This window comes from Cervus canadensis, chromosome 28 (genome assembly GCF_019320065.1).
Source record: "Cervus canadensis isolate Bull #8, Minnesota chromosome 28, ASM1932006v1, whole genome shotgun sequence".
Classification (NCBI taxonomy): Eukaryota; Metazoa; Chordata; class Mammalia; order Artiodactyla; family Cervidae; genus Cervus; species Cervus canadensis.
In genome coordinates, this window is record NC_057413.1 from 47,025,843 (window position 1) to 47,053,440 (window position 27,598).

At 50.9% G+C, this 27,598-nt stretch overlaps 3 protein-coding genes across 9 annotated transcripts in view; 1 reads left to right on the top strand and 2 right to left on the bottom strand.

Annotated features, from left to right (window-relative positions):
- Positions 1–2,151, bottom strand: part of MED20 (mediator complex subunit 20) — a 71,131-nt gene extending 68,980 nt beyond the window's left edge. For all 5 annotated transcript variants that reach the window (XM_043449638.1, XM_043449639.1, XM_043449635.1 and 2 more), the window contains exon 1: positions 2,005–2,151. In XM_043449638.1, coding sequence (XP_043305573.1) covers positions 2,005–2,018 — 14 coding nt within the window. In that variant the 5' untranslated portion in view covers positions 2,019–2,151. The remainder of the gene's footprint in view (positions 1–2,004) is intronic.
- Positions 2,152–2,224: 73 nt separating this feature from the next.
- Positions 2,225–11,251, top strand: BYSL (bystin like). The gene is made up of 7 exons (XM_043449622.1): positions 2,225–2,782; positions 6,405–6,561; positions 8,616–8,754; positions 9,029–9,162; positions 9,732–9,892; positions 10,000–10,102; positions 10,571–11,251. The coding sequence occupies exons 1-7, from the start codon at positions 2,416–2,418 to the stop codon at positions 10,914–10,916; spliced, it is 1,407 nt and encodes a 468-aa protein (XP_043305557.1). The 5' UTR covers positions 2,225–2,415; the 3' UTR covers positions 10,917–11,251.
- Positions 11,252–12,576: 1,325 nt separating this feature from the next.
- Positions 12,577–27,598, bottom strand: part of CCND3 (cyclin D3) — a 90,287-nt gene continuing 75,265 nt past the window's right edge. For 2 of the 3 annotated variants that reach the window (XM_043449625.1, XM_043449626.1), the window contains exons 2-5: positions 17,932–18,147; positions 14,846–15,005; positions 14,247–14,383; positions 12,577–13,769 (exon numbers count right to left, since the gene is read on the bottom strand). In XM_043449625.1, the coding sequence (XP_043305560.1) occupies positions 13,602–13,769; positions 14,247–14,383; positions 14,846–15,005; positions 17,932–18,102 (636 nt within the window). In that variant the 5' untranslated portion in view covers positions 18,103–18,147 and the 3' untranslated portion in view covers positions 12,577–13,601. Of the gene's footprint in view, positions 13,770–14,246; positions 14,384–14,845; positions 15,006–17,931; positions 18,148–19,053; positions 19,425–27,598 lie in introns of those variants that run through there. The other variant, XM_043449624.1, reaches the window with a different exon arrangement.

Here is a 27,598-nt window from a genome sequence, read left to right on the forward strand (position 1 = left end):
GCTGCAAAACCCATATTTCAAGGCTTGACAGCTGCAAGTGGCTGGGAGCAGCGCTAATACAGAACATTTCCATCAAGGCAGAAAGTTTTAAGGATCCTGGGAGCAAAGAGAAAGCAAGCCTCAAGTTTCTAATCCTTGGAAGTGAAAGGCAACAGCATGTACATGAATTTAACCAAAACAACAAAACAAAAAGTCATTTCCAAGATTTCCTTCTATGGTGAGGGAAACTGGCTCCCCCTTTACAGAGTGGCAGGTAACAATCACCAAGGACCAACTATGTGCCAGGTAGTACCTAAAGACCTTTCAATGAACTAACTCTTTGAATCTTCACATCAGCCCCATAAGATATACAATTATCTCTTTGTTACCAATGAGGAAAGTGAAGTACACAGGGGTTGAATAACTCGCACAAGGTCACAAAGCTTGGTGTGGTGTGGCCAAGAGTCAAAGCCAGACAAGCTGGCTCCACGTCTGTGCTCTTAACTCTACCAGAATGCTTCCCCAGGAATAAGTTGTCTGTTAAAATACTTTTATGGAGAAGAAAGAGGAATAAAACGAGACATTAATAAATAATAGTTTAAGTGCGACTGGCTTTTTAAAAATCTTAAGTACAATCATATGTGGCTGAATGTTGGGGGACACTGCATTACTTTATGATCAACCAAAATAAACTAAATGAAGCAATAGAGTCCTACTGTTGCTAAAACTGTCTCTAATCTCCATCAGAAAAAGCACTAACAAGTAATGATGATGATGTGCCTTATTCTGAAATATAAGAGAATCCCTAAGGTGATGCTACTGCGGTCAGAAGTCCTAGAAGCCTGAAAAAGTTGAGAAGCATCCCAACATAGAACCCTTTCCCCGCTTGCCTTCTGCCCTGAAAGAACAGGTACTTCCAGGGTTTCATGCCTCTTTGCAGCAAAATTTTTTTTTTTTTTTTTTGGTTGTGCCACAAGCCCTGCAGGATCTAATTCCCCAATCAGGGATTGAACCCGTGCCCACTGAAGCAGAAGGTGCCTCCCGCAGTGGAAGCGTGGAGTGTTAACCACTGGACTGCCATGAAAGACCCTAGCAAACTTTTCATTCCCATTCTTCCCATCCCTCTTACAGTACAGGACTTTGAAAGAGGCTCATGATGTCAACTTCAGGAAGCAAATGTGCAGACACTGACAAATCTGCAAGACCTGGGCTACCAGGAGATCCCACAGGGTCTTAAATGAGAATCCTAGAGCCACTGTCTTCAGATAACCTGGCCTCTAAGCCCTCTCTGGGAGAGATGCTCAAGACATATATTTTTTAAAGCCCTGAAATCTAGCATTTTGGAACTAATGACTCCAAGAGAATTAAGCCCATACCTTTCCCTGCCACAATGACTTATAACATGTTAGAAATAAGTCCACAGAAACTAAACCAACCGTGTAATTAAACAGAATAGGAAACAGGCCCTGAAGAGGTGATGTGCTTGGAATTCCTATCTCCTAATTCCCAACAGCTCCTTTTTTCCCTCCAGACTCAAGATCTTACAAGGGCCAAACTAGAACCGGACACATGCTGATCTAACTGCATTTAGTGGCTGTAGGGAGGGGCAGGCAAAAACCTAAAAAAGATAACTATCTTCTTGTTCCCTATCCCCTACCCATCCAAGCCCTGCCTGCAGACGGGTCCGAGTCCCGACATCCTATTTTCAACCCTAAAGTTCTACCCCGGGCTTCAACGTCAAGAAATTGTACCAAGAAAAAAGGAAGGAGGTACACGACCATTAAACGGGTTCTTAAACCCTTTTACCTGCCGCCTTCCAGGAAGAAGGGGCGAATCTCCGAGGAAAAGGGTCTGCAGATTCTGCAGCCCTCACGGTGGCCCCCTCACCCACACAATCCGAGGATATTTTGCTCATCTTCCGGGGGACTGCGGACCCCGGTCGGGATCCTCCTCCCGGGTATATTCGAGGCTCCAGGGGCCTTCAAGCCCCCAAACCCCGCCCCACAAAGTCCTTTGAAGTCCTACCAAGTCACTCCCATGGTGTCGGGCCAGGAGGATGGGAGGATCAAACAAGTGAAATGCAGTGTGCTCCAGCAGCCCACACGAGGCGAAACCACCTCGCTAAAGCGAGCTCCGACGGAGGGAGGCGCTCCGGAACTTACGTAAAAACACAGCGCCCAGTCGACGCGCTCAGGCGGAATGAGGGCGTGTCTAGGTCCTTCGGTGACGTCACTGTCCGACTCCGCCCCCACCCCACCCAGATCCAGGAAACTAGGAAAGTGTAGCTCGGACTACAACCACTTAGAGAAGCCAACTTTAAATTCGGGAGGATCCAGCTCCGGGACCCGTGAGCTCTTTTTGGGGGATGGGATGGGACTTCTGGCACACCCGGCCTCCAGACGCGAGGGGGCGCTGTGAGCTCCGGTGGGCTCTTGGATGCTGGGTGTTTACTGCGCAAGCGCACTCAGGACTTTTTTTTTTTTTTTCCTCCTCCATACCCACGTGGGAAACTTTACGGCCCGGTTTTCGCAAAAAATGCCCAAATTCAAGGCGGCCCGCGGGGCCGGGGGTCAGGAAAAGCATGCGCCGCTGGCCGAGCAGATCCTGGCTGGGGAGGCGGTGCGGGCAGGAGCCCGAGAAAAACGGCGGGGTCGCGGAACCGGAGACGAAGAGGAAGAGTACGTCGGGCCCCGGCTGACCCGACGGATTTTGCAGCAAGCGCGGCAGCAGCAAGAGGAGCTCGAGGCTGAGCATGGGAGCGGGGACAGGCCCGCGCCGCCGCGGGAGCGCACCACGCGGCTGGGTGAGTGGCGGGGATGGGGTACGAGGAGAAGGGTGGGTAGCTGGGGTGGACGGCTGAAAGGTGTCCGGCAGGGGACTAACTTGGAATTAAAAAAAAAAAAAATGAGGACCTTGGCAAAGGTAATGGGGTGGGAGACCCAGCTCTAGGGCAGATTGAGGGTTGCCGGAGCCCTCCACGCCCACTCCTTAGAGTGGCACTCTTTTAGGCATCCCCGAGGTTAGGCCAACAGGAAGTGGTTACTCAGGCCGCTAAGTTCTCCTAGCATTTATTTATGTTTTGTAAGTAATCATGGAATGTCTACTACGCACATCCCACCGTGCTAGGAGTTTAGATAGTTTAGGTAAAAAAATGTAAATAGGATAAAGGTATACTTGACTACAGGATCTTACAATGTAGCCCAAGAGAGGGGGAATTAAATAAGCAATTAGAATAATGCACTCGTGATAAAGTATAGTTTCTCTGATAACGATAGCATTCGTCTTGGGAGTCAGGCTTCCTAGATTGCATGATCTTTGTGCTGAGAACTGAAAAGTGGGGAGTGCTCTGAGCACAAAGAACAATATTGTTTAAGGAATAGAAAGGGAGAGAGATTAATTAAAAGATGGTCATTTTGTTTGTTTGTTTTTATGCTGAGAGTGTTGACCTCCAAGTTGCTTAATCTATTTGTCAACTCTCATCTTTCATTTGTCTGTGAGCAGTGTTCACAAACACTAGCCTCTTTGCTACAGTATCTGTTCTCAGCTTCTAAAACATCACATCCCTGTTTTACTAGTTTTTCACCTCTCAGTGGGCTTCCCACGTAGTGCAGTAGTGAAGAACCCACCTGCCAATGCAAGAGCTGCTGGTTTGATCCCTGGGTCAGGAAGATCCCCTGGAGAAGGAAATGGCAACGCACCTGAAGAATCCCATGGACAGGGGAGCCTGGCGAACTACAGTCAGGAAAAGTCCACAGGGTCGCAAAGAGTCAGACACGACTGAGTACACTCACGCACCTCTCAGTATTCTTTGCTGGCTCCTATTCTCCGCCTCCCAACGCCTGGCTGGTGAGATCTCGGTTCCCCCACCAGGGATTGAACCCTGAGCCCCAGCAGTGAAAGCCCAGAATCCTTATACTAGGCCACCAGGGAACTCCCTCTGCTGACTCCTCTTTTGTCACCAACCTCTTATTGTAGCGCCATAGGGTTCCATCCTTGGAGCTATTCTCTTCGCCTCTGATGACTTCTCTGGTGCTGTTATCAGGTTCAAGGTTTAAATCCTATCTATTTGTTAACTGCTTCCAAGTTGAAATTCCAGCCTAGATCTCTTCCATGAAACCCAAATTCTTGTATTTCAGCTCTCTTCAGCTTCTCTGATTTGAAGTCTAAGAAACATCTCAGATTTAGCATGTCCAGAACAGAAATCCTGACCATCTTGCCAAACCTGCTCCACTCCCAATCCACTTCACCGCAATTAATGGCATGATGTCCTTCCATTTGCTCCAGACAGAAAACTCAGACTTGTCTCTTTCTCGCTCCATATCTAATCAATTAGGAAGTCCTGTTGACTCTACCTTTAAAATATATCCAGAATCCGAGCACTTGGCACCATCTTGGAACACCATCCTGTTCAAACCACAGTGCTCTCTCACCTGGATGATTGCAGTAGCCTCTTACCGAGTATCCCGTATCGACCACAGTGTACTCTCAGCTCAGCAACTCGAGGATTACCTCATCTACAGAGACCTCTATGATCTGCACCTGTTGTCAGTCTGACCTCTCCTACTCCTTTCCCCCACCGCCCTCTTCTCTCCATCCATATCAAACCAGTCAATTCTAAAGGAAATCAGTCCTGAATATTCATTGGAAGGACTGATGCTGAAGCTGCAATACTTTGGCCACCTGATGCGAAAAGCTGACTCACTGGAAAAGACTGATGCTGCAAAAGATTGAGGGCAGGAAGAGAAAGGGACGACAGAGGATGAGATGGTTGGATGGTATCATCAACTCAAGTCCATCCACATAGGCTTCATTGTTCCTTAAACATGGCAAGTTAGGGCCTTCACCCTGGCAGGTCCTTCTGTCCTCATACACCTATTGGTTTCCTCCCTTAATTTCTTCACCTGCTCAGAGAGGCCTATCCTGACCATTCCATTAAAAATTGCAACACATCACCCCTGTCTCCACACTCACAACTTCTCTACTCTGCTGTATTTCTTGGTCGTGGCATTTGTTTTTTTTAACATAACGTATATCGTATTAGTTCATTGTCTGTGTCCACCATGAGAACGTAAGTTCTGTAAGGGCAAAATGTTTTCCTCTTGTTTGCTGGCACCCACAACAGTGCCTCACATATGGTAGACACTCTCAGTGTTTGCTGAATGATGGTGAGGTAGATAAGAGCAAAAGCTACAGAAGTCTCAGTGGCTGCCCTGAAGAGTGGGAAACAATAGAGACTAAGGAGACCAGTTTGGGGACTGTGGAATTAATCTAGACAAGAGGTGATACTGACCTAGGCTTTGACAGGGCTGTGAAAGCTTCAAGAGAGATTGTGTGAGGTTCAGTGGAAAAGGACTTGGTAGTTGACTGGGTGTTGGGAGTCGGGGGCAGTGGACAAGGCAGGTCTGCTGCCTAGGTTCTGGCTTAGTGTTGACTGGATGGTGGTCCCGTTTACTCAGATGTGGAACACGGTGAGTAGTGTAGACCCAGGAGGGAAAGGGAGTGATTGAAGATTGAAGTGCCTGCGGGTCATCCATGAACAAGCTGTACAAGAGACAGCTGGCGTTAGGGTCTGGAGCAAAGAGAGATCGTAACCCTACAGGTACAGATCTGGGAGTTGTTAGCATGTGAGACAGAACATCTGGTACGTGTAACCCTCCCCCCTTATTTAGCTTTTATCACACCGTATCTCCGGGGGTTGTGTGTGTGTGTGTGTGCTGCACCCCAGGCCGTGTGGGATCTTGGTTCCCCAACCATGGCATGGATTGTATTTCTCGCTTCCTGCAGTGAAAGCATGGAGTCCAAACCACTAGACCACCAGAGAATTCCTAGCAGACACTCTTGGGCTTCCCAACAAGCCCTCCTGCCAGTGGTACCCAGGTCTAGAACACACTCCTCCAGCTCCCATACTGCCCATCCAGAGCCTAGGCATCCTTAGCATCCATCGTCTCTTCTGAGTGCCTGTGTTATACATCGTCTCTGCATTGTGATACACATGTCACAATGATATACATGGTGACACTAATCAAGCCCCACCATGGGTGTGAGAGAGAGGTGGTGAATGTATAATCTAGACCCAGACTGCCTGCGGTAGGCAAGTCAGTCAACTTTCCTGTGCTTCAGCATCCCCATCTGAAACTGGGTGTAATAATAGTAGCAACTCCTTACGGTTATGGTGGTTATGTATGTTATGTAACAGTTTCGTGTGTTCACTCTCGTTTCCTACTGTCACTGTCTCATTGGTTCATACATGTATATTTTGGTTCTCAAGCAGGATTGCACACCCATGGGGACTGGAAGGTAGTGTGCATTTATTACAAGCATGTGTGAGGCCCAGACCATAATCCATAATGGTTAAAGTTGAGTTGACCTCTGAATTCCTCACCCACTGCTTGGCCATGCTCACCCATTTCATCTCCCTCTTCCAGGTCCAGGAGTGCCGCAGGATGGATCAGATGACGAAGAGTGGCCCACCCTGGAGAAGGCTGCCACGATGGCAGGGCCGGGCTACCAGGCAGAGGTGGTCGTGGACCCCGAGGATGAGCGTGCCATTGAGATGTTCATGAACAAGAACCCTCCTGCCAGGTAGCGCTGGCACGGCCCGGGATTTGGGAGAGCAGCTCCTGGTAGCACCTATGTAGGAAAGAAACTTGAGATGCAGAGAAGCGTGTGTTCTGGCAGAGTTTTGAGTCCCCATCTCTGGGAAGGGCCTGAGCATTGCCAGTTTGGGGAGCCACCTTGACAAAAGTGGCGCATCCTCTGAGGACTGCTCTGAACGAGAATGATGCAGACTCAAAATAGCTCCTCCCCCTCTGTCCACCTGTCTTTGAACTGCCTGGATTACCTGGTGACATCGCTGCAAGGCCTTATTCTGTCTCTGGGCAATCTGTCCCATTGCATTTGGTCTTGGTGTGCTCAGTTTTCTTAGCAATAAGTTCGGTTTCTTTGGCCACATCTCTTTCATACCCTAGCTGTCATTTTATCCAGGGTTTTCCAGCCCTTGCGCCACTGGCATTTGGGGCTGGATAGTTCTCTTCTGTGGAGGCTGTCCTGTGCAGTGTAGGCTATTAAACAACATTTCCTGACCTGTACCCACTGGATACCAGTAGTGATCCCCTCCCCGACACTGTGATAACCAGAAATGTCACCAGACGTTGTCAGATGTCCCCTAAAGGACAAAATCATCCCCCAGATAATAAATTAGAAAAAAATTTATTCTTATCTTCAGTAAGTGCTGGGTCAAAAACATGCAGGTTTTTAAGCTCCTATGGTCAGGCTCCAGAGGCCATGGGTTTTGGCCCAGGAGAGAGGCATCTCTGATAAAGGCCCTCAACCACTTCATTCTGATGCTGTTCTTGGTTCTTCAGGCTGTTTGTGGATTCACGCATGCTAGTATCATTAGTATATTAGTATCGTTGCTATCATTGCTATGAAAAGACAGGAGGGGCTGGACAGCAAGTTCCGCAGCTGTGTATTTGAGGGCACAGCGCAGGCCTGAGCCCCTTTCCCAGCCCTGCTGCCCAGGATCTGAGCGGGATATCACGGCGCGTGTGCGGGTCTCTCCAGAGAGGCGCTCAGGCTGTCACTCAGCGCCTGTAACTCTGCTTTGGCAGCTCATTCTGACAAGCTTGCCAGGGTGGTTTTCAACAGAAGAGTAAAACTGCTAGGAACAGGGGCTCCTGGCAGTCTTGAGGGGTGACAGCCGGCTAGACCCACATGGACTCAGCAGTCAGAGGCCGCTGAGCTTGGGGGCACGTGTATACTGTAAGGTACCTGACCTTCAGACCTTGAAAGACAGGCTTTGACTATTTCCCCCACTCAAGAGCTGAGAGACCATGGGTGGGTTACTGACCCCTCTGCCTATCGGTTACCATGTCTGTTGCACAGATGGTACAAGGGTATGTCTGGTTTCTGCCATACATTGCTTTATAGTGCTGTGGTGGAAGGGGACATCTGGAAGGAAGTCCTGCCCTCCAAAGAGTGGTTTTTAAATAGACTTCAGCAGCCCCTGAAGATGCCTTTATCGTACTGAAGCCCAATGTAATGATAATTGTGACTCATCACAGTCAGATTGTGTGTAAGGAGGCTGGAATAAACAGATCATCATCTTGGACCTCTCCCCATCAATTTTAATAAATTGAAACAGGGGAAAGGGTATGCCGTGCTCTCTCCCTAATGATCCCAGGCTCCCAGAAATATATCACAGGTATATCACTGAGGTGTGTCTGGCACTCTGAAGAGGTCAGAGCAGGGTTTTACTCCATGTGTTACCTTTATGCGGGTAGGTATGTTATCATCCCTGTTTTATAGGGGAGGGAGCTAAGGCTTAGAGAGGCAGAGTAGCCTGCCCAAGGTCACGCAGGGAGCAGAGGAGCCACGACCTGAACCCAGCAGTCACCTTCAGAGCCCAGATTCCTCCCCTCCATGCAGTTCCATCCTCAGCTGAATGACTGCCGGGTCCTTTGTGCTCTGTAGGGATTCTCTGCTGGGGGGGTAGGCCCAGCGGAGTAGACCTCAGTCACGCATCCCAGCAAGGTTGCAGGTTTATGAGGGCTCTCGATAGACGGCGTGGGGTGTCCAGAGCTCCCTAGACTGAGAACACGGCCCTGCCACCCCCTCCCTCCCTCCTGTTCCCCCAGGCGCACCCTGGCTGACATCATCATGGAGAAGTTAACTGAGAAGCAGACAGAAGTCGAAACGGTCATGTCCGAGGTGTCAGGCTTCCCTGTGCCCCAGCTGGACCCCCGCGTCCTAGAGGTCTACAGAGGGGTTCGGGAGGTAAGTAAGGACTGAGGAGAGCCATGACTGGATACCCCCACCAGGGCTCTTGGGGCCCACATCTCTTGTAGACTGCGAGCAGGCTTAGGGGTCCTGCTCCCCAGCTTATGACTTTAGTCTCAATTCCCCACTGAAAAATGAGGATGATACTAGAACCTCGTCACAAGATGGTTGTGAGGATTAAGTGAGTTAATGGACGCGAGGACCTCAGATGGGGCCCTGACAAGCAGTGTGTACGTCAGTGAAGATGAGGGTTCTGTTCTCTCCTGCCCAGGTATTGTCTAAGTACCGCAGTGGGAAACTGCCCAAGGCCTTTAAGATCATCCCTGCACTCTCCAACTGGGAGCAGATCCTCTACATCACAGAGCCTGAGGCCTGGACCGCTGCTGCCATGTACCAGGCCACGAGGTAGGGCTGATGGGGGTCGGGGCAGCCTTGGGTCTGTAGGAGGGGCCAGGTGCGGGAAGAACAGGCTTTCCCTCCCTCTGTCTTTACATTCCCTCCCAGAGCTCTCTCTTGTGCTTCTTTATGGGATCACTTCCCCAGCTTTTCCTGTTTCCTGTTCTGGGGCCAAGATCCTGTTAAGAACATCCTGTGATGAGTTTCTAGGGGAGAGGCGCCTAACTACAGGGATACAACCCTGCGGTGTCAGGGTGGCCTCAAAAGTCTGGCTCCCCAGGCGTGTGCAGGTCCCTAGTCACAGCAGGGTACAGGGGACCCCTGATAGAGAGGGGAAGGTGAACAGCTGGTTCCTGTCTGTCTGCAGAGCTCTGGCTCGCCCGAAGACGGACAGCATTCACCCCATTCAGGTACATCTTACAGCCCCTCCTGTTCCCTCTCTAATCTGACCTGGAAGCAACACGCACCCACCCCGGACCATCCGATCTCTTGCATGCAAATACCATCCACAGTGATATTTGAAGGGCCATCTCTGTCAAGTAACCTGGGATTGTCCCCCTTCCTTCCAAAACCACTAGGATTTTCGCCTCTAACCTAAAGGAACGGATGGCCCAGCGCTTCTATAACCTGGTTCTGCTCCCCCGGGTACGAGATGACATTGCTGAGTACAAACGACTCAACTTCCACCTCTACATGGCCCTGAAGAAGGCCCTGTTCAAGCCTGGAGCCTGGTTTAAAGGTGGGGACCCAGGAGGTGATTAAGAAAGGGCGGGGCTGGAGCTCCTGCATTACCTCCTTTCTCTCACTCTGGACTGCGAGTGACCGTGCCTCTGTGCCCCTCCCCAGGCATCCTGATCCCGTTGTGCGAGTCGGGCACCTGTACCCTCCGGGAAGCCATCATCGTGGGCAGCATCATCACCAAGTGCTCCATCCCCGTGCTGCATTCCAGGTAGTCTTGGGGGGTGCAAAGCCACAGATCGGCCCATCTTCAGAGTCCCAGGACTTGGGGTGGGATGGGGGCACAGTGGAGGGAAGGAGTCATACATAAGCTCTTGGGTTTGCAGTTCAGTTAAGTTGATGGGTATATGATAACTCCACAGGAGTGTCAGTCCCGTGGGAACAAGGTCCCAGAGCCTGGCACATTCTCCGTAAAGAGTTGAATGAATGAGAGAATGGGGAACATGGGAAGAAAGCAGGTTGGGGTGGAGACATTTGGATACACTCTGAGACAGAAGCAGCCTGAGCCAGAGGTGGGGATTTGGCATGAGTCAGCGTAGCCCTGGTAACAGGTCGAGGGAGTTAGGGGAGGGGAGAAGAATGCAGAGATTTCCCCTGAGGGACAGCAGAGTTTAGGGGCACGGGCTGGGGGTAAGGAGGAGCTTTCCCCCAGCATTTCCCTGCCTCCCTTCCCAACTAGTGCGGCCATGCTGAAAATCGCCGAGATGGAGTACAGCGGGGCCAACAGCATCTTCCTGCGGCTGCTGCTGGACAAGAAGTACGCGCTGCCCTACCGAGTGCTGGACGCCCTGGTCTTCCACTTCCTGGGCTTCCGGACGGAGAAGCGGGAGCTGCCCGTGCTGTGGCACCAGTGCCTCCTGACCCTGGTCCAGCGCTACAAGGCCGACCTGGCCGCGGAGCAGAAGGAGGCCCTACTGGAACTGCTCCGGCTGCAGCCCCACCCGCAGCTGTCCCCAGAGATCAGGCGTGAGTTGCAGAGTGCCGTCCCCCGAGATGTTGAAGATGTTCCCGTCACCATGGAGTGAGGACGCAGCGCTTGTCCGGGTCTGCGGAGCGTGGAAGGACTCCAGGATCCCTGCTGGTGACTGGAGGTGACTCCGAGCCTTGACAGCTGAAGACCCGGATCAGGGCCAAGACAGGTCGCGGGCCTCTGACTCCCCAGTTCTCGACAGGGGGCCCTGAGGAGGGCTGGTTCCCTCTTGCGTACTAGGCCTGCATCCCTGCTCAGTTCTGGGACCTGACTTGAGGTCCCACAGCCAGCAATCCCAGGTCCCAGCGAGGGTCGGAATGGGTCCTTCCTCTCCAGCTATTGTGGCAGGTCGCTGGGAGGTGGATAAAGACAAAAGGCAGGTGTTTATTGAAGCTCAGTGTTTTGATGTGATGGATGGAGATCTTTGCTTTCCTTGTTTCGCTGGAGGTAGGCACTGCTTCCCTCTCATGCATAGCAGTGGATTCTTACCTATTTACACGGGAGCCACACACCTCCCCCACCTTATTCTACGAGTCTTCTCTAGGCTCTACCCACCCTGCCAGCCTCTAGAGGGCACAGCCTTTGCCTTCCCCTGACACAAGCTACTTGGGGAGAATGCCAGCAACCAGGAGGTTGTTCAAACACGAGAAGGTCTCAGATTGGTTGGAAGAGCTAGAAGAAAGCACCTAGAGGGAGGTGGAAATTCAGGATGAGAAAGGTCAGACCCTGGGTCACCACCAGACCAGCTCCCTTTCTAACTTTCTTAGCCAGTGAAAGCTTTCAACCAGGGGTTGGCAAACCAGGGTTGTGTATGCCTGTTTTCTTATAGTCCATGAGAGAAAAGTGATTTTTACATCTTAAATGGTTGTCGGGGGAGGCAGAGAAGAAACAACAGTATTTTGTGATAGGGGAAGATTATTTGAAATTTAAATTTCAGTGTCCCTAAATAAAGTTTTATTGGGACACAGCCACACCCATCCACTTCCATGTTCTCTGCTTTCATTGCCACTGCAGCAGAGACCAGGGCCGTCTGGCTAGAACCCTGTCACTTGCTTTTGCAAATGAGTTTGTTCCAACCTAATTACTCTATTTGGTCATAAAGCAAATTTGATTTATATGCAATTTTGTCTTGAGACGCTAGATGAAAGCAAAAAACTACCCCCACTGAGCCACGCCAGATGATACACAAAATGCACATCCCTCAGACCTGTGCCAGTGCCCCCAGCTCACCTTGTGGGTTGGCACCACACCCTCATCTGGTGGCACAACCTGCCTTCCACATCCTTCCGACCTCCGCTTCCACAGCCAACTTCAGGTGTGTATTTTTCAAGATAAAGGGCCATATTTATTGCAGTGTGTGTTTCTTAGCCATTTAATGTGTAAAAACACTATCTTTAAAAAAAAAAAAGTGTCCTTCATTAAGTATTTGAGTATTGTGTCTCAAGCCCCATTTTCCCATAAGCCATGTGGCTTTAATTGTGCAATTTTGCATGGTGCAGTGATTTTTAGAAATGCGCACATCAGGTTCTACAGCAGAACTTAGGATATCACAGGCAGAGACCATATGGCTCACAAAGCCTGACGTATCTACTCTGGCCTAAGACAGAAAAGGTGTGACGACCTCTGCTCCAGACATTGATTTTTATCCTCTTTTACCCCATGCAGTCTAGAAATAGGCTTTCCCACAGACTGCCCTGTAATCCAAGAAGCCAAAGTCAGTTTTATTCCAGAATCTTTATTATAAAGGTAGCATGATGGTCCTCAGCCACCAGCCTGGACCTTGTGGCCTCAGGAAAGACCTGTGTTAACAGGGCCTGCCTCCCTCTCTGGACAAGGGGCTTGGTCATGGCCAGGTCATCCCCTGCTTCATTCCACAACGCCCCCCACTCCTGGGGGATGGGGCAGAGGGCCAAAGGGAGAGGAGGGCATGGCCCCACCCCAGGCATAGCAGCTCCTTGGCCACGAGATCCTCTAGCGAGTAGCAGAGGGGAGGAATACAGCAACCACCAGGGTTACCACCCCTGCGGCGGGGGGAGAAGGGCCCCACCGCACCCTCATACAGTTGTACTCAAAGTAATTAATAAATTAAAACAACTTCCTTCCGCACTGACACCCCCCTCCCCCCAATCACACAGGAGAAGCTGAGCAGAAAGCAAAGCGAGGAGGTTGGTTCCTGCCCCTGGACGGTGGCGGGGCCCCTCCCTAGGAGCAGCTAGGATTATGCAGGGCCTCCAAGTGCTCGGAGAGGGGATATCCATTCTTGCCCCTCACGCGTGTCTAGGACATCTGAGTCGTCTTCAGAAAGACCCCAATCCAAATGCAGTAATTAGGGAATCCCCTGGCGGTCCAGTGGTTAGGACTCCGAGCTTTCTCTGCCAGGGGCTCAGGTTCAATTTTGGCAGTTGAGAGCCCCAGAGATAAGGGAGCCCCTGGAAAGGAATGCTGGTACATGTGTTACACTTCAATGTCATCTCTGGCCAGCCCGGCCCGCCCCCAGGAGAGCTGAGCTGGCTGGGTGCAGGCAGGAGGAGGAGCCGGACTGGCCCCAGCCGTGGCCGGCCAGGCCCGTTAGTGCACACTGCAGGGATAGGTAGGACCTGACCCCTGTGGCTGGCGAGGGGCAAGGGGAAGGAGCCCCCTCAGGCTTCAGCTGTGGCATGATACCATTCCTGCAGCCAGGGAGGCGGGTGGCAGGGTCCCCTCCAGCTGTCCGCAGCCACTCGAGGGGGCCTCTCCAGGGCTACAGGTGGATGGCTGTGACGTCTGTGGGAGTGCTGGTCTGGCTGGGCCCCTGGCTGCTGGAGCCTCTGGGGGCTTTGGGTGCTGGGCTGGGAGAGGTCTGGGCGGCTTCCCTGAGGCTCTCCCTGAGGGCAGCTTCAATCTGCTCCTGACAGGCCCGCAGGCAGTCCTGGGGACAAGGGGGAATGGTGAGGAAGATCCGCTTCCCACCCCCGCCTCCCCCGCTCCCCCAGTATCTGGCAGCAGGTACAGGAGGACAGCTCCCAGCACACAGGGAAGTCTAGGGAGGTTAGGCCACAGCCCAACCCCAGGAATCAGCCTTCAGTTCTCAGAAACTGGCAAGAGGATGTGGCAAGAGGGTGTGAGAGCAGCCCAACATCTGACACTGAACCCCCCACCCCCACTCCTGCATACTGCTTAGCAAGAAAAGGGTACTCGGGGGCAGTGCCTTTCGGCCCACCCGCAACACTTGCTCTTCTCCAGACCAAGGCAGGAGATAAAAGACCACAGAAGCCGCAAAGGTGGGGCACTTGAAACCTGGAGTGGAGACCAGGTTGGGGGTGGCCCACAGCACCCTCTGCTGGAAGCTCAGGGGAAAGTGCTACCTTGTGAGCAGAGGCCGTTCGCCCAGCTGCCCAGCACTCACCACCTCAGTGCCTGTGATCCCTGCCAGCAGCTCCGTGAGCTCGTCCCCAGACGTGGAGCAAGCACCCAGGCCTTGCACTGCAGCGCCGATGCTGCCCGTGGCAATCATGGATGGCGGGTACATGGCAAAGGTGTAGTCTAGGAAAGAGAAGGGACTGTGAGGCAAGGATGAATACCAGCGTGCACCTTCTAATTCCTAGAAAGTGCCAGGCTGTCTGAATAGAGCATGGGTATACTGGGACACCCCGGCAGTGAGTGGTGTGAGACAGCAGCCGGGGAGAGGGTCAGGGTAGTAAGTGATCCAGGCCAGGAACCAGAGAGGGAATGGGTCTCTTCCTGGTATGGACACAAGGTTAAGAGACCTGGGTTCTATTCCCAGCTTAGTCACTAAGAGAGCCTGGGCAAGTCACTTCTCTCTAAGCCCTTGGTGTCCCCGAGATCCCAGACAACTCTGCTGCTTTTCCGTATTGATACTGGGGGCTCAGGGAGGATAGGATTTTCGCAAATTTTGAGGTTATAAACCAAATCTTCTAGTTCCCTCTCACCTTCCCAAGTCTTCTGATTTCCCTGCCTTGGCACATGTGTGTGTGGGACTCTTACCTGTAGCACAGAGGGCCAAAAAGGTCTGGGCGTGCTTCTTGACCAAGGCCTGTCGGTCGCGGGGCAGAGAAAGCCGGTGCAGAATCAGGGCCAGGAAATCATGGGCAATCACTGCGGCCAGGTCCCACTTGAGCTTCCCCAAGACCAGCACCTCCCAATCCTGGAGGAAGAGGGCGGGGTCAGTGGCTGAAGAAGGGAAGGGGAGGAAGTAAAGTGGAAGTCTCACAGGGAGCCAAGCCCATCACACTTGAAGGTCAAGACTCCAGGTCTGCTTCTGAACTTCAAGACTGGCACTGTGGAATGGGGAATCCAGGGCAGCGAATAGCTAAGGGCACTTGCCTTGAGCATCCATTGATCAACTTCCTAGATGCCAGAACTACATGCCTTACATAAATTGCCTCTTTTAATCCTGCTGGGTTATCTTTTTGGGGTACAACAGTCCAGGCCTTCTCTCGACTTCCTGCAAGACTGAGCAGGCCTCCAGTTGTGGTTCAAAGAAAAGTCTGCAGACCACCATCACCAGGAACTGGAGGCTCTTCTGGTGTGAAGCAGAAAGACTCCATAATCCCAAGGATTTGTGAAAGGGGAGATTGCTAGCCTCTGCCCCAACTCAGCATGCCCGCCAAGTCCACACCTCTTGAAGAAACTGGGGTGAGCATGAGGCCCTTCCTCCTCTGACACAGCCCCTGGGCCAGCCCCGAGGTTCCTCAAAGTGGAGGTTGCCCAACCCAACCCACATCCCCTTGGGGGGACACTGGGGTGGGGGGCTGAAATAGAGCAACCCATTCCACCTCTCTGGCTGAAACCCATAGGGCCTAGTGTCATTTGAGTCTCAGGGGGAGTCTCAAGTGGAGGTCAAGGCAGACAGGATGGGTCCAGGTGATCCCTGAGGGGCCAAACCATCTCTCCATTGGTCCCAGCCTCCCTACAACTGCTGGGTCCTGGAAGGAGACTGGGAGCCCCACCCAATCCACTCCTCTGGGGTTCCCAGCCCTGGCCCCATTTCTGAGTTGCACACAGGAGGATTTCTTCATTGTTTTATCTCAGGAAGGAACTCATGGGTTTGACCCCTTAGTGGAGTAGAAATGGCAACCCCACCCAATCTCTTTTCAGCCCCCTGTCACAGCTGCCCCTCTCCTGGCCCCCACCTAAGTGTCATGATCTTCAGCATCTGGCAAAGCCTCACAGAAATCAGCCTGGCCTGGAGCCAGAAGAAGTTGGGCAGAGAAGTTAGCATTCTCCTCCCCATGCTTGTCCCAGGGGTCAAACTCCTAACTCAGAAGGCAAAGAAAAGCATCCAGCATCCAAGGAAACCATCTGAAAGGCAGCTCGGAGTCAGGAGGCATAGGGTCCTGCGTGGGGGGAGAGTGGCCACCCTACCCTCTTATCTGGGCAGCCCCTGAGAACCTCAGTCCTCACTTGACAGAGAACACACCCCTGGCAGCTTCCATCCCATCCCTAACTTCTTAGGCCACCTGAGCCCTAGAACACTTCATCACCCTCAGTGCAACACTGAGCCACGACCCTTCCTTCCTCCTCTGGGCCCCCACCTTCTCTGTGGCACAGGATTATTTGGACTGACTGGTCTCTGATGTCCCTTCCAACTCTGACCTAGGAAGTCATCGATCGGCGCGCTCCACCCCCAGCTCAGGCAGGGGGAGTGGGAGGAGAGGACTTTTGGCCTGTTCTGAAAAACTGCCCTCACATAAAGGCACACATCCCATGCTAATCTTTTCGCAAAAAGGACGTCCCCTTCCACCAGCCCAAACCCCTCCAGAAACATCTTGCTCTCTAGCCCTGGAAACCAGCTCCACCTTCAGACTTGCCCAAAACTACCAGATTCATCACAAAGAGCTGTGGAGCCTCCCAGATTCCCAACTCTGGCCTCCTACTCCCATCTCCGAGAGCTACTTGGCAGGAAGAGGAATCCCGTTCCCCGACAAGCAGCACTCAGGGGCCCCAGTACCCTGGCTTTCCTGGCCAGCCAATCACAGCAGCCAGCACGCTGCCCTCCTCCCCGGGAGATGGGGCCCAGAGACGCCTCTCGGGTCAAGAGAAGACTCGACCGCTGTAGAGCAAGGTGGAGGAAGGTGCCAGCTCACCCCTCTCCCCTGGGTCCCCCAGGAGATGATCTGCACGCCCCCAAATAACCTCTTCCAGATCCAAGCAACTCCCCACCTCCTCTCCAGGCTCAGTGGGGAAAGAGAACCATGACTCCCCTGCCCTGCCTCGGGAAGAACCCAGCCCAAGTTCCCAGCAAGAGGCCCAGGGAGCCACTTCCCAAACCACAGGAGTGACAGCAGCTCCCCACAGGGTTATGAAAGACCTTGGTCAGGGTGGGTGGGCCGGGGAGAGGGCATCATTATCACATCGGAAGCAGCTGCAGTTCAGCCCCAGTCTGTGCCTCAGCACTGGCCTTTGGCTAAAGGGGAAAAGATGATTCCACCAGGCCTGAAGCAGCTGCTTCTGAGAGCAGAGTTTCTCAGGGTGAGACTAGGGAATGGAGGATGAGGGAAGGAGCTGGTTCTCCTGGGATATAAAAGGAAGGAAGGAAGCAAAGTGGGATTGAACTCCTCAGCCCTTCCTTACAGCAGCTGGGGCCTGGCTTTAATCGGCTCTGGGAGGCTTTTTGATCACAAAGTCCACACACTGGGAGACAAGACTCAACCAGGGCGGCCCCTTCCCCCACATGAAGCACATTCCACTCCCCCACTCCAGTGGGGGTGCACAGGCATGTCCTGCTGCTGCCAATAAATAACTCATGCTGGCTGTGTAAACCCAGAGGCAAAGTACTAGTGAGTGTAGACATGCAGTTTGACTTGTTGCTATCTGGGGGAGAGACCAGGAAGGAGTGGCACCCCCTGGAGGTCAAGACAAGGGGATCTGGTTCATGCTGGCAGGGCAAGCCTGAACTGGGGCTACCCTGACCATCACACCACACTGCCCCATCTTTTGCAAAAGAAAAAAAAAAAAAAGCTGCTACCCTGCCCAGGAGCAGGAAGCCTCCGGAGGTCTTAGCTTTGCTCTTCCTGGTAAGGGAGGAAGGAGGCAGGGGGTGCTGGGGGGTGGGGAGGGTATGCACGCACCCGCAGCTGGCGGGGAGAGACAGAGTGGTCGGTGTAGATGCACAGTTTTTCGATGGTCAGGGGCGTCGTCTCGCGCAGCTTGGAGGCCAGTAGCATGCAGACCGCACCCAGGAGCTGCAACTGCGCCTTTCGGGTGGGGACGCAGGACAGGTAGCGATCCAGGTAGTTCATGGCCAGGGGGAAGACTTCCTCTTCACAGCGCTGCTCCTCACACACCTGAGGGAGGGCGCACAGTCACTTCGGGGGCAGAAGCTTAGGAAACGCAGCAGCAACTAAAGGCGGTGGGGGGGGGGGCGGTGCGGTGCGCTGAAGGGAAGTGGAATGGGGAGCAAGACACGGGAGGGGGTAGGTGTACTCGCAGTGACAAGGACTAACACGCAGGATGCGCCTTCCCCAAGGTGACACCCTCCCACTTCCTCTGCGGGGCCTCCTTTCCCCGGGGGGGGGGGGGGGGGCGGGGAGCGGGATACGCCAGAGGCTCCCTTCCTTCAGGAATCCAAACTGAGGCTGATCCCCACCTCCGGATACCGAGGGTGAGGGGTTCGGAAGAGTCACCCATAGGAGCCAGAGAACTGGGACCTTACCCCCATTACTGCCACCCAGCGCACACACCCAAAAGGAAGGGAGGAGACTCCAGCGGCTGCCTCCCGCACTTTTCATTTCCCTGACGGCCGGAACAGCGCGCCACCCCCACCGGCTTCCCCGCCAGAACCCCCGCGACACACACGAGGAGCCGGCTCTGCGGCGGGGGCGGCCGGGCCCAGGGTTTTCCAGTCTCGCTCTCCCGAGAAGACCGGGCGTGTAATGGGGGGAGATTTTTGAGAGAAGTCAGAGGCGAGAGGGTGGCCCTCGCCCCGCTTTCCCGGCCCGAAGACAGGGTTATTTGGGGGTGCCAAACGTCTGGCGGTCAGGGTCAGGGTCAGAGAAGGGCAAGAAAAAGACAGCACGGAGGCAGCCGGCTAAGGGCGCGCGAGTGAAAAGTCCAGGCCCCGGCGATCTGCGCCACAGAAACATCTTGCTGATTGTTGCTGAGGACCAGGATGTCCCGACAGGGCGGCCCCGGGATGTCCGGAGCTCGGGACGCGGGGGTGACGGGGGAGGGGAGACCCGCCCGGGCGGTACCTCCAGCATCCAGTACGCCAGCATCTTCCGCATGTGCGGCTTGATCTCCCTCTGCACACACTGGAAGTAAGAGGCGCGGGGCACGTAGCGCTCCTCCAGGCGGAGCAAGCTCTGCAGGACACGCTGGTCCCCTAGCAGCCGCGGGTCCGGCCCGGCCCGGGGCGCGTGCCGAGTGCCCTCGCAGCACAGCAGCTCCATCCTCCGGCAGCGCGCGGGCAGGGCGGGAGTGCGGGCTCGGGAGCCAGAACGCAGGCGGCGGGCCGGAGAGCGCGGGGCGCGGGACTGTGGCGCTGGCGCTGGCGCTGGCGCTGGCACTGAGCGGCCGAGCCTCAGCCCGCCCCCGCCGCCGCGCGCGCGCCGCTCCCCTGACAGGCGCCCCGCCCCTCGCGACCGAGTAGCAACCGTGGAATGCTCAGACGTCGCGACGCTCCGGGGGCGGGGCCTCCGGCGCCCGGACGGAAAGGGCTGGCGGGCGCTCCCCCTCCCCCGGGGCGACCGCATTGGTCGGCTGGGCGCGGGCCGCCGGCTTCCGGGCGCTCCGGATCCTTCTGACCACCCGGTGGTAGAGGAGTGTGCTTTGGGGGTGGGCCTCTCCCCGCTCCCCCCCACCTCCGAGCCCTTCCATTTTTGCTTCTCCCGACTCCAGTCGCCCCCAAAGGTTATTCATTCATTCGTCAAACCCTACTTCACCCGCTGCTTGCTCTAGGGAATGTAAATAATAACAAAATGGCTAGATCTTAGGTGAGACTGGTCTGAGCACTTATGAAAATCTTAATGAAGAAGCTGTGGGTTAGGTCTTATACTGATTTTGCAGTTGAGAGAACTGAAGCAGTAACTATAATAATAGTTCGTCTGCGGCAGAGCTAGGATTGTGAAGCCGACGGTCCGCCTCCAGAATCTCTGCTCTACCCCGTGGCTACTTAAACTAATCCCCGAACCAGCAACATCTGCATCGCCTGAGAGCCGGTCAGAAAAGCAGAACCTCAGGCCCATCCCATGACCTACTTGATCAAAATCTGCCTTTAACAAGATCCCTGGTGATTGCTGTACATATTAAAGTGTGAGAAGACACAGTCCTAAATCCGCAAGCTTGAGAACTTCAACAGGGCAGGGCAGAAGGGGCAAGGATTCAAGGCCTCACCTTGTCTGTCATTAAGTCAGCTGTGTGGCCTTGGACAAACCCTGACGTTGGCCTTAGTTTCCGTGTGAGGAAATGATGGGCGGAGAAATTAGCTCCTTTCTGGAGGAGTTCTTGCTCAGATTTTATCAAATCTTCCAGGGGCCACTTTTACCTCCCAAGCTTTGGGACTTTGCAGTGTCTCCAAAGCTGGATTCTGCGTGACCCAGGAGGCAAACACACCACAAGCCTCCAGGAATGCTCCAAACGGCAGGAGGCCATGGGGATCCCTGCCACTCCTGGGGTCCTCCAAGGAGGCGAGACACTTAGGAAGTGAGTTACTAGAGAAATGACACTCTATAGAAAGAGATCAGTCCTGCGCTAAGCATTGTCCCAATGAATTGTTCTTTTTTATACATTTTTTGTTGTTTGCATACCATGGAAATATTCAATGCATTGTAGAAGACAGAAAATACCAATGTCACGCAAGAAAGTAAACAGTAAGTACAGGCAGTTTCACCATCCAGATTGTTGTTGTCCTTCAATCACTAAGTCATGTCCAACTCTTTGGGACCCCATGGACTGCAGCATGCCAGGCTTCCCTGTGCTTCACTATCTCCCAGAGTTTGCTCAAATTCATGTCCATTGAATCAGTGATGCCATCCAACCATCTCATCCTCTGTTGTCCCCTTCTCCTCCAGCCCTCAATCTTTCCAGCATTAGGGTCTTTTCCAGTGAGTCGGCTCCTTGCATCAGCTGGCCAGATAACTCTTTAAAATGACACTGTTTATTTTTCTAAAATTGTTCTATAAATAAATGTATTTTTAAGAATGACATTATTGCAAACTATTTTGTAAGCTGTTTTTTTTCCCATGAAAAAGTATACTGTCAGCACTTTTCCATCTCATTAAATATTCTATAACTTTTTTAAATAACTACCTAGTAACCATTAAGTGAATATAGCATAATGTATTTCACCAAAGCTGTATTATTGGAAATTTAGGTAGTTTCTAGTTCCTCCCTATTAGAAATAATACTGTAAAATATTTTTGTGGTAGTATTTTTGTGCACACTCATGATTATTTCTAGAAGTGAATTAATTTCTAGAAGTGAAATTTCTCAATCTGAAGTTATGAAACATTCTAAGGCTTTTGATACAGTTCTTATTACCAAATTTCCCTGCTGAAAGGCTGAACCAAACTAATGAACAAACATTAGATTAAAAAAAAAAAAAAACTACCAACTGGCAAGATGAAAAGTGACTTATTAGTAATGTGTATAAATTTTTAAATTCAAGAGTTCTTGTTGTATCAGTGTGAATGTGGGCTGTGTACCTTCTCTGATCTTGTAAGTCGTCTACTCCTGTCTTCAAAAATACAAGCAAGAAGTTTCTTGAGCTAACTAATCATTGCATTGCACTCTTTTGTTAAAGAGAACAGTGTATTTAAAATTATGAAAATTAGATATGAAGTTAAGGGGAGGCAAACATGTTGAAGCGTACAGGGCTTTTAGGGTGCAGAGGACTAAAAACATAGCTTTTGAAGTTAGTACATAACCAAAAACCAGTTCTGTCCTGGATGTTTCTTTACTTTCAGAATTATTGAGTAGGACTGTTCTGTTAAGAAGATGGTGCATCTTTGATGAGGGAGTAAATCATTTTTTCCCCCATAAGTATACTATTATTTCCCCCCATTTTATAGAAAGGGAAACCAGTACTTTAAAGAGGCTAAATAATTTGCCCAAGGTCACAAAGCTTATGTGGTCAAGCCTAGATACAATCTAGTGAGTCTGGCTGGAGAATCCATGCTCTTAACTACTTTATTCTACTGCCTCTTGTGCTGATCTATAAAGGCAAATTGATTTATTAGTTGTTGATTTAGTGAGGAAGGGGCACAGAAACTATCCAGTCCTGGAAGCTTGGGAGTGAGCCTGCACCCTGGGGAAGGGGGCTCCTGGTGAGCTGGGCATTTTGAAGGATACCTCTGCCTCGCCCTTGACTGGGATTGACATGCCCAGAGCAGAGTCATCTGGGACCTCAGGCCGAGATCAGATATAAGCCAGCTGGCTGTCCCCCATGGAGGCAGGTGAGCTCAGTGCCAGGCCAGGGCAGAGGAGTTCCTGGAGGGTTGGCTTATCTGCCTGGGAACTTCACCAAGCACCTCCATCTTAAAGGAACAGGGGCTCCCCTCATTTTTTATAAAAGAAGGGGGAAAAAAAAGACAAAGCACTGACCAGGGCCAATATGGGGAGGAGTTTCTGCCCAGGTGCATTCAATTAGAACAAGTTGCTCAATGAAATGGCAAATGAGAGGAGGGGTGGGAATGGAATGTCACAAGCCAGATGAAAAGCCCCAAGGAGGAAGGAAACAATGCTTTCTTCCTCTTCTTCCTTCTCCCACTCCTCCTCCTCTTCAGCATTGAAATGTCCCCCTCCTAGAACTAAGGGGGTGAACAAGGTGATGGGTGAGGCCCATCACCCCACGGGCTACATTCTATGGGACTCAGTTACCTTCGGACCCATTCAGATGACAGGTAGAGAGGCGAGGCCGCCTGGGTGGGGCCTGGGGCAAGTCTGCTTGCCTTCAAAGCTGGGGTTTATTTTTTTACCTTTTCTTTTTTTGTTCAATGAGAATAAGAATAGTTTCAGCCGCAAAGGGGTTCTGAGGACTAAACAGGCAGAAAGCATCTTGCCTGTGCCTGGCCCATTGAATGCCTATGAGCCTTCAAAGATGGTAGTTTGTTGTTGCTATTAATATCTTTCCCTCTCTTAAGGAGTACCCTTTACTCTATGAACATACGCCCAGAACTCCTCAGAGAAAAGTAAAAGTTTGAGCAGCAGAAGCCATCCTTCTAGAATGGCAGCTCCATTACATTTCACAGTGTAAATAAAGTGAGTGGTCAAGGGGACGGTGACGAACACTGGAGGGCTTGAGGCCACATCACTCTGTCCCTCCACCGACCCTGGCTGTGTGACTTTGGGCAAACTGTACCACCTTTCTGTGCCTTAGTTTCCTTTTCTGAAAACAATAATGACAGTAATGAAATTGTGCTTCTGTTGCATGGTTCTGTTGCTAAGCAAGCCTGCTGGGTTTTGTAGTTAAGCAAACCTGCTTTCTTGAGTGATCATTAACTTACAGGGGTCTCCTATACTTTTTTCTCTACTTACAATCCCCTAGTGGGATTAACTTTTTTAATTACTTGCTTTGTCCCTTGACTCTGTCTCTATGAGTAATACCTCCCCTTTGAGTGGCTAGAAGGATGGAATGCACTTATTCGTGTGAAACACATAAAACAGTGCCTGGCATGTGGTGAGCCATTTTTAAAAAGTTCATTGTGATTGTGGTACTTAGAGACACAAACTTCTTTATGTGTACAGACTATTTGTGATAATAAATGTAACACAATAGATGTGGAGGCACATGGAAAATAAAAATGCCAGGGATTACTGCAGTGGTGGTGAAGATATGGCAAATTCTAACATATGAAAACTGGTCTGATGGGCTATTATCAGATATCCTAGTTTTCGGAGAACTGGAGACACTTATGTGAATGCTATTCACACTATCCCCTCCCCCCCAACTTTTGACTTGGAAATATTTCAAAATGACAGGAAAGCTGCAAGGATAGCAGTGACCACTAACACACCTTTCACCTAAATTCTGTGTATTCTGCTGAACTATCTGAGACCTAATTACAGACATCATGATTTCTCATCTCTACATGTTTCAGTCTGGGTCTCCTAAGAATGCAAGTCTCCCACGTAACCATGAAACAATGATCCCAATTAGAAATGTATACTAATACAATACCACAATCTGCATACCAAGGTCCCCAGCTGTTCTGGTAATAACCCTTCATAGCTTTTCGCTTTCTCAACCCAAGATCCATTCAAGGATTGTGTTTGCAATGTAACCTCTTTAATTTCCTTTACTCTAGAACAGTTTCTGATCCTTTTTAAAAAGCTTTTGATGTACTTCCTCAGTGGTCCAATGATTAGAACTGTGCTTCTGCTCCAGGGGGCACAGGTTTGATACCTGGTCAGGGAACTAATATCCCACATGCCTTGCGCTGTGACCGAGGGGTGGAAAAATCTGATAACACTGGTATTTTGGAAAGCGAGTTGTTTTACACAGTGTGTTCCAATTTGGATGCATCTGATTGTTTTCTCCTGACTAAATGAAGATTAATAAATATATTTTTGGTAGAAATATTGCCTAATGATGTTGTGTTCTGAATGTATATTTTTGAGTGGAAAAATCAAGCACTAAACCAAACTGGGGGCTTCCTGGGTGGCTCCGTGGTAAAGAATCCTCCTGCCAATGAAGGAGACATGGGTTTGATCCCTGGTCTGGGAGGATCCCACATGCCGCAGAGTAATTAAGCCCATATACCACAACTACTAAGCCTGTGCTCTAGAGTCTGGGAGCCAAAGCTATTGAGCCCACATGCGGCAACTACAGACGCCTGAGAGCCCTCGAGCACATGCTCCGCAACAAGAGAAGCCACCATAATGAGAAGCCTGTGCACCGCAGCTAGAGAGTAGCCCGAGCAGCGAGGAAGACCCAGCACAGTCAAAAATAAATAAATAAATTATTTTACAAATTAAAAAAAAAAACCCAAACATAATTTTTTTTGAGGACTCAGGAGACACTTCAGAGCTTACAGTGATCAAGGTCACTATTTTCAGCATCTGCTGTACAATATTTTAGATCTGTACTCTTCAAAAGTTCTTGTTCATCCATTCCTCAGTAAAAACTGAGCATACTCTTCCAGTAGATATAGAAGACTTAATTTAGAAACTATGTCCAAACCTGCTGCTCTAACATATTATGTCCATTATACAACACACGAAAAAATATGAAGAATAAGACAAAAATACATAGATCAGAATTTTTCACATTTTCTTCCCACCCTACAGTGGAACATCTTACAACCAGTGTTCACCATGATTTGTTTACTCAGTTCCCGAGACAGGCTTCACTATTGATCAAAACACTCCCAGTGAGCCCGGACGGACCTTAAAAATGTCAACACAGCACTCTGCGCAGTGCTACCAAATGAGAATGGGCACAGGAGCTGACCTGTTTGCTGTTTCTGTTTTACTCAGGAGGCTGCCTTCTTGACAACTTCACACGGATGTCCAGAAGGCACCTCTAGACCCAACTTCTCCAAAACGGAGATCCTCAGCTTTCCTCCAACAAACCTGCTTCTCCCACCAGCTTCCCCCATATCAGCACGTGGCAACTCCATCCTTCCAGCTGCTCAGGCCGGAACACTTGGGTGTCATTCTTGACTACCCTCTTTCAGCTCCCACATCCACCCATCGGCAGACCATGGAAGAGTCTACTTTCAAAATATCTGTAAAATTCCACCCTCTTTTCTTCTCTTCCTCTCCTACCTCCCTGGTCCAAATTCAGTAGTTCTTCCTTGTCCTGACTGGTCTCCCACATCCAAAACATTACTCATTTCTGGTTGGTTCTATGTTCAAAATACATCTCCAGTTCTTGCCTTTTCTCTATTTCTGCTTCTCCCACCCTGGTCTAAGCGGCATCATCTGTTGCCTGGATTGGGATGGTGGCTCCTAACGGGCATCCCTGGTCCACCCTTGCCCCCTCTGGTCTAATCTCAACCCCCAGGGCTCTCCATTCACTCACATAATTGTCTCTCACTCACCCTGCTCTGGCTACACTGGTCTCCTTATTGCTCCTGGACCATACCAGGCATACATGTTCCCTTGGTATTTGCTGTTCCATCTGCGTGGCATGTTCTGCCCCCCGGGCCCCCATGGCCCTGCCTTTGGGCTTTGACTAAAGTCACATTTCTCCTACAGCCTTTCCTGGCCATCCTACTCCAACCCTGATTGCCCCTGGGCCCCTTCACTGCTCGATTTTTCTGCTTACCACTAATCACTGACATAGACTACACCTCACCTCCATGCTCTGTTTGCAGTTTGTCTACTCCACCCCACCAAAACAGAATGGTGCCTGGTTCATAGTAAGTGTTTAAACTTTTTTCTTTTTGCCTGAATAAATGAATGCATGAATGAGACAAACTGGATGTGAGAAAAACACCAGCAAAATAATCACACGGTTGAAGGCTGCTGCGCATGGAGGCAGGTCTGGAATTAAGCACCAGAACTTCCAGCTTTCCTGGACGGCAGTGGGCACAGTGGGTCCTGACAATGGAAAGAGCCATCAGGCAAAGTCACAAGGCTGGAGGCTTGGACCAGGGGGACTGCTGTACCCTAAACTGTGAGGTCCACAGGCATCGAGGTGGAAAGCAGCTGCATGTGCTACCTCATCAGAGTGGGGATTCGAAAGCAGTCGGGCACCAAAGCACGAGTTATAATCCTGAGTAAATGTATTTGTAACAGCTCTGTGCTCATTCAAAAGTTGTGTGTGCACCAGAACATCAAAGCTGGGCCTTTATCAAGCTTCCTTTTTAAGATAAATTTATTTGATGAAAAACTATTAATTTTGAAAATGTGAAGTAGGATATGGCGGTTGTGAGGGCACCATGTGAATGACAGACAACTGGGAATTCATGGAAGAGGAAGAAAACAGCAGATTTTGGTAATTCCCTGGTGGTCCAGTGGTTAGGACTCTTCGCTTTCACTGCAGGAGGCATGGGTTTGATCCCTGGTTGAAGGAAATAAGATCCCACATGCCCCGTGGTCTGGCAAAAAAAAAAAAAAAAAGGCAGATTTTTGAACCCAAAGACCTCAATTTAAGTCCCAAGACCTGGTTCTGTGCCAGCTATAAACCCAGAACCAAGCAAGTGCTTTAACTCTGGGAGCTTAGTTTCCCCATCTATAAAAGGGGATAACAAGAGCTCAAACTGCTTAGGGGATGGTTCTGAGACCAGATGAAATAAAGCACTGGTTAAAAACACTTAAGTTGGGACTTCCCTGGTGGTCCAGTGGCTAAGGCTTTGAGTTCCCAATGCAGGGGACCCGGGTTTGATCCCTGGTTAGGGAACTAGATCCCACATGCCCCAACTAAAAATTCTGCATGCCACAACTAAGACCTGGCACATCCAAATAAATATTAAAAACAAAAACAAAAAAAACCTACTAAGTAAAACAAACAAACAAACAAACAAAAAACCTACTAAGTAAACTGAATTGCTAGGCAAATCTAAGGGGTGATTTGAAGGAATATCATGGAGAACCAGCAGGGATGGAATCTTACCTTGCCCTTCTTTGTGTGACCCCCAAAACCCCCACTATCACCACCCCAACTTCAACCTTGCAAACAGAACCCAGATTTTGTTGTGATATCAGATGACTATTTCAGGAGAGGGTGGACACTCCTCTGTCTCAGAGGCTAAACATAAATTATTCTAAACCAAACCAAGACAATTCCATAGCTGGTTTAGGAATGGGTAGTTGTTGTCATATTCTGGCCATAAGGTGTGAAATAAGTGCTAA